This window comes from Acartia tonsa, chromosome 14 (assembly GCF_053477335.1).
Source record: "Acartia tonsa isolate MP-2025a chromosome 14, ASM5347733v1, whole genome shotgun sequence".
Taxonomy (NCBI): Eukaryota; Metazoa; Arthropoda; class Copepoda; order Calanoida; family Acartiidae; genus Acartia; species Acartia tonsa.
Window position 1 is genome coordinate 11,597,760 of NC_137273.1, and position 15,089 is coordinate 11,612,848.

The 15,089-nt window shown below is 30.4% G+C and overlaps 1 protein-coding gene across 1 annotated transcript in view; it reads right to left on the reverse strand.

Moving 5' to 3' along the window:
- The window catches only part of LOC145305727 (uncharacterized), a 151,075-nt gene that overhangs the window by 122,378 nt on the left and 13,608 nt on the right, over positions 1-15,089 (reverse strand). Inside the window, exons 8-13 of the mRNA XM_080147466.1 lie at positions 11,791-11,833; positions 7,747-7,809; positions 5,220-5,301; positions 4,761-4,871; positions 4,386-4,516; positions 848-981 (exon numbers count right to left, since the gene is read on the reverse strand). Of these exons, the coding sequence (XP_080003592.1) occupies positions 848-981; positions 4,386-4,516; positions 4,761-4,871; positions 5,220-5,301; positions 7,747-7,809; positions 11,791-11,833 (564 nt within the window). The remainder of the gene's footprint in view (positions 1-847; positions 982-4,385; positions 4,517-4,760; positions 4,872-5,219; positions 5,302-7,746; positions 7,810-11,790; positions 11,834-15,089) is intronic.

The window sequence follows — 15,089 nt, forward strand, 5'->3', positions numbered from 1 at the left end:
TTCATTTGTAATATCCCCTTTTATAGATGTTTATTTAACAGGGAAATCTTCATCAGCTGTCTATCATCAGACAAAAAAAGTATTTTTGTTAAGAATTTTGCAGTTTTAAAAAAACTTGTAAACCCATAAAACAAGGTTAAGATTATCTTAATGGTGTGTTGTATAAATATATATATACAATATACAGCTGTTTACAAATAACTATAAGATATGGAAGCATAAAGAGTTGATATTCAGGGAGAGATAGAACAATGGCTTGTAAACTAAACTGTCCCTAAAACCCAAAAGTTTTAAAACCCTTTATGCGATTATTTTGCTTAAAAAGATTGTGTGTCTTTTCCACTAATAATCTTTTTCTATAAATTACTTTAAGGGAAAGTTTATGAATCAAAATTGGACTTAGCAGCAAATTAAAGGTAGTGCGATGAAAGGGTTGTCTTAGTGCGAAAGTATTAACTGTATTGGAGCAACATGAATTTAAATTTGATACAGTTTATGGTTCTAACAATATGCTAAAATAAATAAACATTAAGATAATCATAAAATAAACCATAAAACCAAGCGATATAAGGATGGGTTAATGGATGATAAATTTATCTTCTTTGAATTTTGTACTTATGAAATTGTGCCTCTGGAAGCTGATTTTTAAGAGGAAGGTTGTAAGTTTTAGAAAAGTCTGTACAGTAAAAACAAATTATAATTTATTTGTTTGAGGAGTATGACTAAGGAATATCAGAAGCCTATTTTGCATAGCAGCCTAGCTAATCACAGCCTAGCTAAAAAAATTATAAAGATTTAGTGTTCGATAGGCACTTTCGGGGAAATCACCAATTAAGTTTAAGTTTACCTTGGGGCGATTCCATCAGGAATCTTCGGCTTGCCAACAATACCGCCGCTCTCCTCGAATGTAAGGTTGATGGTCGCCTGACTCTCGCCGCTAGCGTTGCTGGCCACAGCTCTGTATTGACCGGCGTCAGCAGCCTAGATAGATAGATAAATAAATATATTGAATACATGATAGGAAACACAAACAGAAAAATAACTAATTATAATGGATATAGAATATGTATGGATATTATGACATGGAGAAAATTATTGTTAATTTAATTTTCTAATACGGAACTTATTTGATGGTCAGTTTCTTCATCCAGTTATTTTAGCCATTTGCTAGACAGAGAACGTGAAAATCTGGTGTAACATCAAAATAATTATATATCTATTCTTTTTGACCTAAATCAAATGTATTTTTATCAACAAGTGTATAGAAATTACTAGACTAGCAATGTTTATTATTATTTATCCTTACTAAACACTTTTTGCTGTTAAAAATAAAAGTCGTGTGAATACTAAACTAATTGGGAATAGTCCCTTTCGTAACAGTATTTTTAAAATGGCTTTTTATAGGTTATTTTAGGTTAGGTATCTAGGTTAGCTAGAAATTGGAGAAAAGCTACTGTGAAAAATACGAAGAATCGCCCCATAAGGTGCGATGTTACGAAAGGGACTATACCCAACTAAACTAACATTTTTAATGGTAGAAGCGCAGCTTCTCTGTAATAAGTTCTTGTCTATATGTCATGTAATTTTGTCTTCTGTCTGAGTAAATTTATAGAAATAAGAAGTAGGGAAGGGGGGGGGGGCACAAAAAAATTAATTATTAGGCTTGTTATCAGGGAGAAAGGGAACATTGGATTATTAATTATACTGGTCCCCAATACATTTATGAAGTTTGCAATCTTTGGGGACTTATATAAGTTAACATATGAAGAAACATTGAACAGAAAAATATAAAAAAAAACCTATTTCATACATTCACTTATTTCTTATAAGTAACGTTGTTGTTTATACACTATGTGCTAAAGAATAAGATAAGTTTAAAGTAACATTTTAGAGTGATGATTAATAGAAGTTTAAGTCCAAATTATTCTTTCGTAATATTATTTTTTTATAAAACTCCAATAACAATGATTTTTTTATGTCTGACTATAAAATATTTTTCTTATTAAGTTATCTTACCTTAAACTTATTTTTTTTGTATTACAGAGTGATATAAAGAGGTAAACACTATTAAACAAGAATAACAAACAAAATAACAGCCTTGATCCAATTAAGATAACACTTTCATTGTAAGAAAAACGAACATCACATTGCTCGTTTTATCAAATCAATAATCGTTAATAAACATAATTATGACTAAAGACGGTTTATTGGATTGGGTTTTTGGGGTTTATCATTAAAATTGATAGGCGGACCAAAGAACCTCTCTCCTCTCATTTAAAACATTAAAAAGTGTTTCTAGTCGCTGTGGAGCTTTATCCTTTTCAGCATTTACTATATAAAACCTGCTTGATTTAACCAAAATTAATTTAAAAGAATATTTTTTTGAATTTTTTATATTCTCATTTCAAAGGAAATAACCTTTTTCAGCTCATTCAATTAACATTGAAAAAGGAATGTACAGTAAAGTTTTCAGCGATTTTTTCATGAATGTCAGACATGATAATATACTCAATATCAATTATATAGAAGCTGCGCAATTGAAAAGAGTTATAATTTCGGTTTTTAAGAAAAACTGTAATAAACATGTTGAAATAGTTGTTAAAATTTGATGATTTTTTATTTATTTGTTGCAAATTTACTACACACAAGACATTAGGTATAAATAATGACAACAATTTGAACGTTATGGTGCATTATAGAGTGTGGGTTCATTTCCGTGCAAGATAAAATAGTTAAAACCGCATATAACAAAATATTATAACAACACAAATTGGCGCTTTTTCCTATGCTTCACTCTAACAATTAAACCAATTTCTTATATATCTGCCATTGTGTAATTTTTGCGAAATTGAAACAATATGCGGTTGTGTTAATATGCAGAAGTGAGATTATTCCACATTTATTTTTTTTACATACTTTAGCAAATCTGTAAGACATAGACGTTCAAGGATGGAGTAAGTGGGTGTTTACCTCCTCAAACTTTTAAGCCCCTCATTTAAAAAAAATACATCAGATTACCCTCATCAAACCTTTGAAACTTCTCATTTTACCCCCTTCAAAATAAAAAGCTTGGACGTCCCAGTTGTGAGACTATACATACATTTTCTTTTTGGATATTTAATGCAGTAATCTGATATTTTAAAAAGGGATATGCGCAAGGAGGTGTTAGGGATTTTAAACAACCAAATTACGAAAAGTTTACAAACTTTTTGTGAGCTTCGCCATTAAAACTGCTTTCTCCTACTTATTATGTGCAACATTAACCTTTTTATATATGAATTTTAAAAGACAAATAGTTGAAAAAAGTACACATAAAACATATTTTATTATCATTTTGAAATTTTTTTATGTTTATTTTTCGTGGATTATAAATGGTTCGGAAGCCGCGCGTAAGCCGCGTGTAAGCCTCAGTGAAATCTTCCTTTTATCACTATAAAATTCAGCTGGATGTATAAAACTGCTCTTTAGCAGACAATCCTTCTTTCTGAAATTTCTTTTTCTGCTCACAAGCAGGTTTAAAACTGAGGCTGAGGCGCGACTGAGGCGCGGCTTCCGAACCCTGATTATAATGGCAACATTTAAGATAAATTGCTGCATATTAGATCTTTTATTGTTAGAGATATATATAATTCAAATGTACTTAGAACCTTGAATTCTATTATAGTGTCTTCAATTTTTTTTTCGACGGGTCATGGAAAGAAAACGAAGTTGCGGTTTTTATCGTATTTTCACATTAGCTTTTGAAAGGTTATTTTAGCTTAGGTTAGGTTAAGTAATTGTTAATAATTGCCCCGTAGGGCTAGACCTAGAGAAATAGGAGAAAAAATAATGTGAAAATACGAGGAAACCCGCAACTTCGTTTTCTTTCCATGATCCTTTTCTACTTATTTTTTTGCAATTTAGTAGAACTGAACGTGTTGACTTTTTTACTATTTGTTTTATGTTTGTAACTTTTAAACTAATTTTTACAAAGAATATTGCAAAAGTTTTCTTTTGATTCAAAGAACTTTTACTTATTAACCAAAAGCAATTAAAACTCGAAAGGTAAATAATCTGTTTATCCATAACAGCAAAAGGTATGAGTTTTAGACCTATCGATCTATTGTGATTTGTCATTCTATGTATGTAACCATTTATCTATCTATCTACATTTCTACATACCTCCACATTAGAAATCTCCAGACAACAGAGGAAGTAGGTTTTCTTCGCCTCCTTCATTGTCTTCTTTATTTATCTATCTATCAATCTTACTTTCTGTCTTTCTATATATCTATCTATCTATCCACATTAGAAATCTCCAGACAACAGAGGAAGTAGGTTTTCTTCTCCTCCTTCATTGTCATCTTTATCTATACATCTATCTATCTATCTATCTATCCACATACCTCCACATTAGAAATCTCCAGACAACAGAGGAAATAAGTTTTCTTCTCCTCCTTCATTGTCATCTTTATCCTGGTGGACTCCTTCAACATCTTCTCCCCGTGATACCAGACCAGCTTAGGCTCTGGTTCACCTGCAAGATAAGTATGTCCGTTAGTAGCACAGCAACAACAAGAAAAACTGTGGATATACTACAGGTCTTTAATTAGGTATGGATATAGAATATGTGGATATTGTGAGAGAGTCTCACATACCCTTATAAAATGTTTCTCCCAGCTGGCTAATATAACGTTTACCCACCTTCTCGTATGAATTTATTATACCACCTTTAATTGATGCATTTATATAGGGAGAATATAAATGAAAGATTAAATTACCTGCTAATTTGCATTGGAATATAATTTTGTTTCCCTCATCTGACTGTCTAATCACAGGTCTCTCTGTGAAGGTGGGCTTCACACCACCCTGGGGGATAGTAGCCTCATCACCTAGATAGATAGATAGTTAACTTCATAGATAGATAGATTGATAGATAGAAGATTAGAATAATAGATAGATAGATAAAATAATAGATAATTAGAATAATTGATAGATAGATAGAATAATATATATGTAGATGTATTACAACCCTCTAAAGCTTACACCCTTTACAGTAACCTGTATCTTACTTTGAGGAGGGTAAAACAAATGTAGATTGCGCTTCCTTAGTCCTCACCCACTGTTAAAACTATGTGCACGCCATTGGATAGATAGATAGGAATGCAGAGAAAGAAAACTTGGTTGAAGTGATATAATAAGTAAATAAATTATTAATAATCAAATAAAAGATAACTTACTGTCAAAATTAAGACTGATGGTTGCATTAGATTCACCAAGATCATTTCTGGCGGTGATTTTGTACTTGCCTGCATCTTCAACCTAGAATAAATATATCTAAAAGCATCCTGCATTTTGAGCAATTTGACAACAAGAATTTTGTTGAGATATTTTTTTGTTTTTACAATAGAAAAGCCCTCTTTCTATTCCTTTATAGATGTTGTCATCCTTGTTTGTTATCATTTATGATGACAAATTTTCATTTATCTAAAAATTTTGTATCATAAAAAACAATATGCACAATAATAGAAAGTTTTACATCGATGTAAAACTATTTTAATTCATTTGTTAAGGGATAACTTCACTTTAATTTATATTTCAATGCAAACAAAATTGCTAAATTATCGTCATTAATAGAAGTGAAAAAATCAGAGCTAAAGTTTGAAATATTAGCCAATTAGAGATGAGTTTCTTTATATAGATACAATCAGCAAGCCAATCAAAGTGTAATATTGGAATTTAGCCAATCAGAGAAGAGCATCTTTGTAAAAACCAATAAGAGTGTCATATTTTAATTATTAAATAAAAAAGTATCTGTCAGAGAGAATTTTAGCCAATAAGAGAAGTGTACCGCAGACCAATGACAATTAGAGTTTGATTTTTTTCAGACAATGAGAGGACCAAATTAGTATCAAAAACAGAAAAACAGGTATACACTTAGAGTAGTTTTGTTACTTAAATTTAGGCCATATCCAGTTTAATTCTTGCAATAAAGAATAACAAACTATCTCAGATACATTTTCCTCATTTTAAACTTTATGTGAAATAATATATCTGTGTGTGAGTGTGTGTGTGTGTGAGTGTGTGTGTGTGCATGGGTGTGTAGTGCAATAGTTTAGACGTTCAACCTTTTTTTCTGAATGTGAAGTTTCTCTTTAACTCAATTTTATATGTCATTTATTAAAAAAAAATTTTTTCACAAATTGGTCAAATCTGAATATGATTTTCTCAAATATCATAATATTTTATCAAATTAAATAAAAGAGGTCATGAATTTCATAATACCATCGTCTAAAAGATGGATATAATGACATTTTGATACACATTTTTAAAAATTGATCTTTCTGGTTTTGCTGTGCATAATGTTGTCATCCTTGTTATTTATTTATACATTTAAAGTTGCATGCAAAACCTTTAGATATGAATTCAAGGCAGTTGCAACTATATTTTAGCTGATAGGAACTTCTCTTTATTTTGTTCTGATTATTGATTTAGAACTGTCCTATCGTTATTAACCTTCCCCTAGGGTTGCTTTTACTCTGGATCAATTTTATGTTTGTTGCAAGAAAGTCTGTTCGTCTATTTTAAACATGTTGAATTTAAATTTAACATGTTGAATTTAAATTTAGAATAACTAAAATTATTCTACGAATAAATCTAAAAACTTTTTTAGTAATTAAAGTATCATAAAAGCTATAAAGTGTTATCAAAATTGATAAACCGATTCTCGCATGCCATAAAAAGGTGTATGATGTTTTTTTTTAGCTGTCGTATAGGTGATCCAGAATCCAAATATACAAACAGGGAATATGCATGTGTGTGTGTGTGTGTGTGTGTGTGTGTGTGTGTGTTTAGCTATAAATGTATCTTTGATAACGAGAAGAATGGCGATTAGGTCCAATATAGCCTCATAAAGTATATCAGACAACCAACCCTTTAATTACATATTAAACTTCTATCTCTTTAGTTTTGACTAGTAGCTGTACTCCTAGAGGCCTTTAGATGTACTTGAAGGAAGGGGGGGGGGAGGGAATTTAGTTTACCCTCCACTTTTAAATTTAATTTTAAAAAAGAAAGGTAAAATAAGTTTTCGAGGTGGGGGAGGGGGGGGGGGGGTATTCTTATTGAAATCCTTCGATACACTAAAAAGTGTAACGACAATGTTCTTTTTATTAAAAGATTAACAATTTCTTGTAGTTCGCTGTTTTGAAAAGTAATTTGCTGTTTCGAATGTGCATTAAAACACATGCACAGAAGCCCTTTACATATTGGCCTAACCTGGTCATATAGGTTGCAACATAATATATATAAGGTGTGCTTTCACTTTCGCATATTTTCAAATTCGCATACAATATGCGCAAATAAGAAAAAGGGGCTGTTTAATAATGAAAGAAGGCAAGGAGAAAAGGTAGTTTGTGCTGTTGTAATAAAATGAGGTTCTTATATGGGTTTTCTGATGATTTGTTATTGTGAAACACGTTCGGAAGTGAATGCACATCAATATTGTATATACAAACACTATAACAAAATAGCCTTGCAGGTTAAGAAGATACTCTATGATTAGGCCTAGGGTGTATCAGTCATTTCTCACCTGCTATGCGAGATAAAGGTCTGAAAGTTTGTGTGTGTATTCCCCTTGCTATGGTCCATATTCAAGTATTTTATAACACTGGGCAGCCACGCCACTCCTTGGCTGCTTTTTGGCCGCTTTTATTTTTTGATGACTTATAGAGTAGATATGCTATTACAAAAAAAATATGTACTTACTGTAACATCACGCATAATAAGAGAGCTATCAAATGTATACTGGTTTTCCTGTTTGGTCACGACCTAGATAGATAAATAGATAGATAATTAGATATCCAGATAGATAGAGAGAAAGAAAGATATAAAATGTATACAGGTTTTCCTGTTTGGTCACGACCTAGATAGATAGATAGATAATTATGTATCCAGATAGAAAGGGACTAAGAAAGATATAAAATGTATACTGGTTTTCCAGTTTGGTTACGACCTAGATAGATAGTTAGACATTAAGATATTCAGAAACATACATACATATATAGTTTAATATGGCTAGATAATTAGATTTCTAAATGGATTAATATACATATAGGTATTTAAATACACAGCTAAAGTCTTGCGGTGAATCCTAACCCTTACTTAACCTAAAATATGCATCAAATTTACTTTTTTTGTAAACTTTTTTCATTAAACTTTTGAAATTGCCAAAAAAAAATATGCTGTATATGGTTATTTTGGTTTTGTTTATTATAGTTTTGAAATTATTTTAAATATTTCTTAATTATCACAATTTAATATCTGTCATGATATTTATCCGCTGTTTAAAATGTCCTAGAAAATGTTCTGTGGACTTTTAACCGGAATTGTTGGACTTGTGCCAGAATATTTTCATGGGAGGCTTGTAATTTATACTACTTATACGGGGTGAACTCATAAAACAGCATCAAAATTTTTAAAAGACCTTTTCTACAGTTTGCTTATATCTGTACAGACATTATAAAGAGTAGCGCTGGTTTTTAATTTAGATATTTTATAATCGTACTTTGTATGATGATTCTTACATCAATAAGGTATACTTTAACATCGCTCCCAAAAAGTTATATGTTAATGTTAAACATGTTGATATAATTATACATATTATCCTAGTATTTTCATTTTATGAACGGTGATTCCTAATACGATAATTGTAAACAAAGTATTCCTATAAGCAAGTCTTTAAAATCGAGGAAAGTCTTTATTAGGAATACTGTTTCAAGCCTTTTTGTTTCAATGAGTTATTATTTTACTTTATGTCGAATCATAGAAAATCAACTTATTGTTTTGGTAGGTTGATAGGCTAAATACATTTGTATGATTTAGCTTACCATCCATAAAACTTTCATATATATCCTTATATTTAAAAGTATAGCTTAAATCAACTTTTTTAATCATAAGCTTACAAACCTTTGCTAAAATGTAAAACTATCTGTTTTATAAAAACATTTTTGTATAGCAAAGTCTACATGTTTGGATACTATGTATTAACTATTCTATAGAGATATGTGTACAGATACAGATACATGCCTATGTCATTCATAAGTTAAGCCATTGTAGTTTAATTCATTACACTATAAATTTTACCATTGGTCAATAACGGCCTCTCATTGGCTAATTTTTTTGTTACGTCATAATCAGTCAGACACTATTACTGTGTTCCACAGAGGCGGCTCTACTAGCTAAACTATTTAGTCCGTCTGTTAACCCTTCCCCCCTTAGCCCTTTTTTATAGCAAATCGAAACTACGCCTCTAGAGGCATTTTCTACAAGGGAGTATAAAGGCATAAGACGTGTGACTATAAAGAAGTTTTATACCGAACAGTCATCAGGATCTTACTGGACAAGCAAGCAGAAAATTATTTTTTACGTACAATTTCATATTTGTGGCATAAAAGCATGCATGTGTTTGTAATATTTATAGGTCTGTTGAAAATTTCGGCGCGCTTCGCTTACTTTGGCTTTCATTCGTAAACCGATTTGCACTTTAGTTTCATGAAATATGCTTATTTATTTCTATATGTCCATACAATGTGACAAAATTAGGATCTAGACAGAGAAATAAAAAAATGAATTTTTTAAAAATTTGACAAATTTTAAAGGTTAATATTTAGATGGCAAAAGGAGTTTGATATAATTTTAACAAACTTTGCTAAAATGAAACCCCTCTTTATTTTATAAGAACACCCTTCTTATTCTTAAACATGTCTAGTTAAGAGCGATGTATAAATATTTTTGTGTAAAGGGAAGTATAAAGGGCAATGGGGGGAAATAGGAAAGGCAAAAGAAAATATGAAAAGCATGTTTGCTTATGTATCCATTTGAAATCTTTGAAATTATTTGGGGATTATCATTTTGCTTTATAATATTTAAGGGGAAATTTGCAAGGGTTGTTTTTGATTTAAAAACCATTATAAAACTTGGTTTTGAAGATTAAAAAGCTTTTAGATGTCAATGATCACAAAAGGCACTTGAAAAGCCAAATAGTTGAAAGAATTGCAAGTTCTGAATTTTAAAAACTAATATTCTTAGTCAACCCTATTAAAATGTTCGGCAATTTTAAGCCCAATTTAGCATACATTTTTAAATACTATTGTCTTCGTATTTTTAAAAGAAAATTGTTCTCGTCTTTTTAGTGAAATTTAACAGTAGAAATTCAGATGTCTATCAAATATTAGATATAAAGGTATAAAGGTCCGTTATCTTTGTCCTCTCATTGGTTGAAAACTTAAGATCTTGTTTCTCATTGGTTAATGCTTTTGTACTATTATTGGCTTTGATTCTAATATTGCCCCCTTATTGGTCAAACACTGAAATTCAACCATTATTTATAAAATAAACTACCTATTTTTAAATTAAATTTTTTACTTTTGTTTCATTTATGTATCTTTGCTACTATTGGACGTAATCGTTCTTGTTTTAGAGTACAACTTGTTGGAATAATATGTGCAGCAAAAAAATTGTTGAAAATTGTCTATTGCAAAATTTGCACACAAAAAATAAACAGAGAAAAAAAGTAAAAGATAATTTCATTGGCCTCGACATAGCTTTAAAACTTAAGAATTAAGGAATGGCAAATCAAAGGACCAAAACGCCAATATTTCAATTTAGTATAAAAAAACCTATATTTTATAAATAGAAATTAAACATAGCCTATAATTTTTAAGATATTAATAAAATTAAAGTTTTCTGAAACAAATCACCTTTAAATGAAAATTGAAATATTCTTTTTTCTTCTGAAAAGTAAATCTTTTTATCCTGTGATGGCAGTTTGCAAGATGGAACATTGCTATTCGTCAAATACTTGCGAATTTTTAGATGTGCAATCTTTCCTACCAATTTTTTTTGTTGTATTCGCAAAAATTTAAAAGGTTCGCAATTGACAAGTATTTAAATTTAGAGAACTTAAATGACTTTATTTAATAAGGTTTTAAGCTATTAATAAGAGTTTGAACATTGGGGCAGGTTGATTTGAACAGAATATCACAACAAAAAATGTCCCTTAAAAATAATTTCTTTCTTTGACATTTAAACAATGACATTTTTAGTGTCTATTTGAATTTATTTTTCTTTTCAGGAAAGCTTAAACTATAGAAATGATAATAAGAAAATGATTTATATTTTGTTTCAGCCATATTGATGTTTAGCAAAACAAAAATCTTTGAAATTTTTAGCATTGACATTTTTTCAAGAAATTTTGGTATTGCAATGTAGAGGAATTTTTATTGATGAAACAGGGAATTTTTATTGTACACACATGAAAATATTTAAATTGCTTTATCTTATAAACTTGAAAATTTTGTCAAGTATTTAACAGATTCATACAAATTTTTTAATTTAGAATATGTTTGGCAATTATACTTCAATGAATTAGACCACAAATGGACTTTATAAGAATAAAGAAATAATTTATTTGATGCTTTACTTTAGACTAATATTAAAAATCTAACAGGGTTAGGGCTCCCGCAATCTTTAGAAATACGTAAAGTGATTTAATCCCCTCGTCTGTAATTATTCTTAAGTTAAAGAAAGATAAAAAAAATATTCTTCTCAATCTAAGGACAACAAATTATCTCCCCCTCAAATTTTACCTTTTTAAAGGTATTTTTTTGAGGGCGGGGGTGAATTATAAATCAAGTAAACCTATATTTTGCTACCCCTCCCTATACAATGAAAATAAAACGGACGTACAACTTATTAACATATAGAGCAGCAAGCTACGCTACTAAAAATCCTTTAAAAAAACTAATTTACCTGGTACTTAGTAGTGTCTTGCACCTTGACACCATTATGATACCTAAAATTAAATATTGGTTAGAACACTGCAGGATTAATGCTATTTTTACCAATTTATCAGGGATGTAATATTAAACTATGTATTATTAGACATCCCCATTACACCTCCTGTAAAATAAGAGACAATGTAACTGTAAAGTGCCTCCAAAAAATAACGTCATACGATAAAAATGACCAATAAGAGACCAGTATATATTGTACCATTGGTTAATTACAGTGTATAATGGCCTCTCATTGGTCAATTTTATTGTATAACGTCATTTTTTTGTGTGGCCCTTTACGCTGTCTCGTAGAATAAAATCATTATTTATCAATAAGTTTAGAGTTCTGTACAATGCAATAAAGAATCTGCATTACTTAATTGTTTTAAGCGAACAAATGATGGAACGAGTTAATTAACTTTAACTACGAATATAATTTCTCCTCCCTACCTGTATTCTTTTTGTTTTAAACAGAAATAGTTCAATAGATCAAGATCGAATCTATTGCCAAATATTGTCTTTAAATATTGCACTTTTGGTAGCTTTATATAAAAAAGAAGATTAATTGATTTTAGTCCTTTTCGTGGGAACGCACCTTAATGGCCGATTCTTCTTTTTTTACAGTAGGTTTTCTCCTATTTCTGGCCCCTGCAAGGGGGGGGGGCTCTAACCCTGCGGGGCCAATTGCCTAACCATTTGGGGCAATCACCAAACCCAATATAACCTAACCTAATATAAAATAACCTATCAAAAGCCATTTTAAAAATACGACGAATCACTCCTTAAGGGGCGTTGCCACGAAAGGGACTATTCCCGTATTATCCATTGGGGAGTAGTTTGGAAAAATAAAAATCTTCCTACATTTTTTTTAGTTTTATAGATTCTATTTTTATTATTATGATTTGGAAAATTTAATTTTACTAATATTACCACTTTTCCAAATTGTCAATAAATAATCTTTTCTATTTTATACTTTTCCATTAGACAATTATATTTCAGTCTTATAAACTATTTGGTTAACGTTTCTTTTAAAACAACAATTCTTAGAAATAGCTAATAATTTTTGTAAAAAGGATAAATTCTGACTAAAGATTAACAATTTTAATTTAATATCAGAAAGGGAGGGAACATTATCTAATTTTAAATTGTTGGTATAAAATATTAAACAGCGTAAAGTTCATCTAAAAAATGACGTCAGGCAATAAAATGACCATTAAAAGGCCAGTATGAATTTTACCATTGGTCAATTACTATGTATACTGGCCTATCATTAGTCATTTTATTGTATGACGTCATTTTTTTTGGAGAAACTTTACGCTGATTCGAAAAAGCGGTATTAAAAAATTTTTATGCATACATTTTATATTCGGAAGTGGTAATGTTGTTTATCGTCAATGTATTGCCTTTTGAGCGCTTTTTATGTGAAAAATGAAATATGAAATATTTTGGCTGAATTGAATGAAAACTTTATTTCATTGTCCAATAAAGTATTTCTTTAGCTGTCAACTTATCTTTAGCAGCCAAAATTGTGTGTGCGTGTCTGTGTGTGTGGGTGTGTTATTCTGTGTGTGTGTGGGGGGGTGTGTTATTCTCTGTGTGTGTGTGTGTGTGTGTGTGTGTGTGTGTGTGGGGGTGTGTTATTCTGTTTGTGTGAGTGTGGAAATGTCCCTAATCAGTATAAAAAATGCTCTAATATCCGGCGGAAATAAATTTATTTCAGACTTAATCACCACCAGTCAGTTCCCGTGTCCATCCATTTCCGCAAATGTGTCACATCAGCAAATTAGCAGAACTGCAAAATTATTACAACAGCTAAAAAAACTGTCCCATCCCCACCATAAACTACCACCCCCCCCCCCCAGGTTGTCCAAAAATTTTATTTTCAGAGGGATAAAATGAGGGTTTTCTACTGTATTTTCTTAATTTTGAGGTGATAAAATGATAAAATGATAAAAATACCCCCCTTTCCCTCAATTTTTTCTATAGTCTTTTTACAAATATCAAACAATATGCATGCGGATATAATAATATGCAGAAATGATAGAACACCAGTCTATTCTGGTCAGGTACAGAGATAAAGCATCAAAAGAAAGACTTATTTGCCTCTATTTTTTTCAATAGAATTGATAAAGGAGGAAAAATTTCCTGTTTATTATTAATGATAGAATTGTTCTTTTAATATAAAACAGATAGCTGAAATAAATACGATACTTTAATAAATTTAATTAATGTAAGCTAGACTTAATCATAGCATTTAATATCAACTAAATTCAACATTACAAAGAGAGAGGAAATAATTGACTATAAATGACTCTTTCCCTCAAAATTTATAAATTTGGTAACTTGAAAATCTTAGATGATGGAAGAAAAAAAATAATATTCTCCATACTTTTTTTACCAATAATTTTACTACTCATGGAGTCATTTTGTTTACTTTATTGGAGGGAGAATTAATTTGAAATTTTCGGGGTAAATTATTTTTTCATGACGGTGCCTTAGCCTTGTTCCTTATTCGATAATTGCAGGAATATATTAAAAGGAATGAGTTGGCAAAAAAGCGGAGAATTATTCACTCTAGGACACTTATGTGTACGTAATAAGAAATACGAAAATTGTAGAAATTTATTTGCAGTATGGCTACGAACCTGACTAATATCCGCTGGATAATTATCAGTTATGAGCCATAAAAACAGGAATTAATATTTAAATATATCAGTAAGACGAAGCCCAATCTGTATTACTTTTGACGTCATATTCTCCATTTCTTTTTTTTAGGGGGTTTCTTTCCCCCTTCTCCTCTCATCTCCCTCATTTTATGACGTCACAGGAAACAAAAGTGGTGCAAAAGTGGTACAGATTGGGCTATCAGTAATAACCACAGAAAGATGTCAATAATACGATGCGATAAACAACTATGTAATAATGGCTATTAATTCAAAAGATTCTGGTTCTGACTGGTTGTAATCAATTTAGTTTAAAGTATGAATAGAACACTCATTATTTTAGCCCTCTTAAAATTCAAATAAGAATAGTTATTTCTCGCATCGTTTTATAAACGGCTTTCCGTGGATATAGAATGTGCAATTATAAGATTAAAACTAGTTTTTTTAGCCCCGAGGTACCGAAGGCACCGGCTAAAAAACTGGTTTTAATCTTATAATTGTACATTTTTATATTCGTAGAAAGCTGGATATAATACGATGCTAGACATAGTTTTTTCGTATGGATGAGAACCGGTTCCTATCCACCGGATTCGAATGAATACGAGAAAACGTT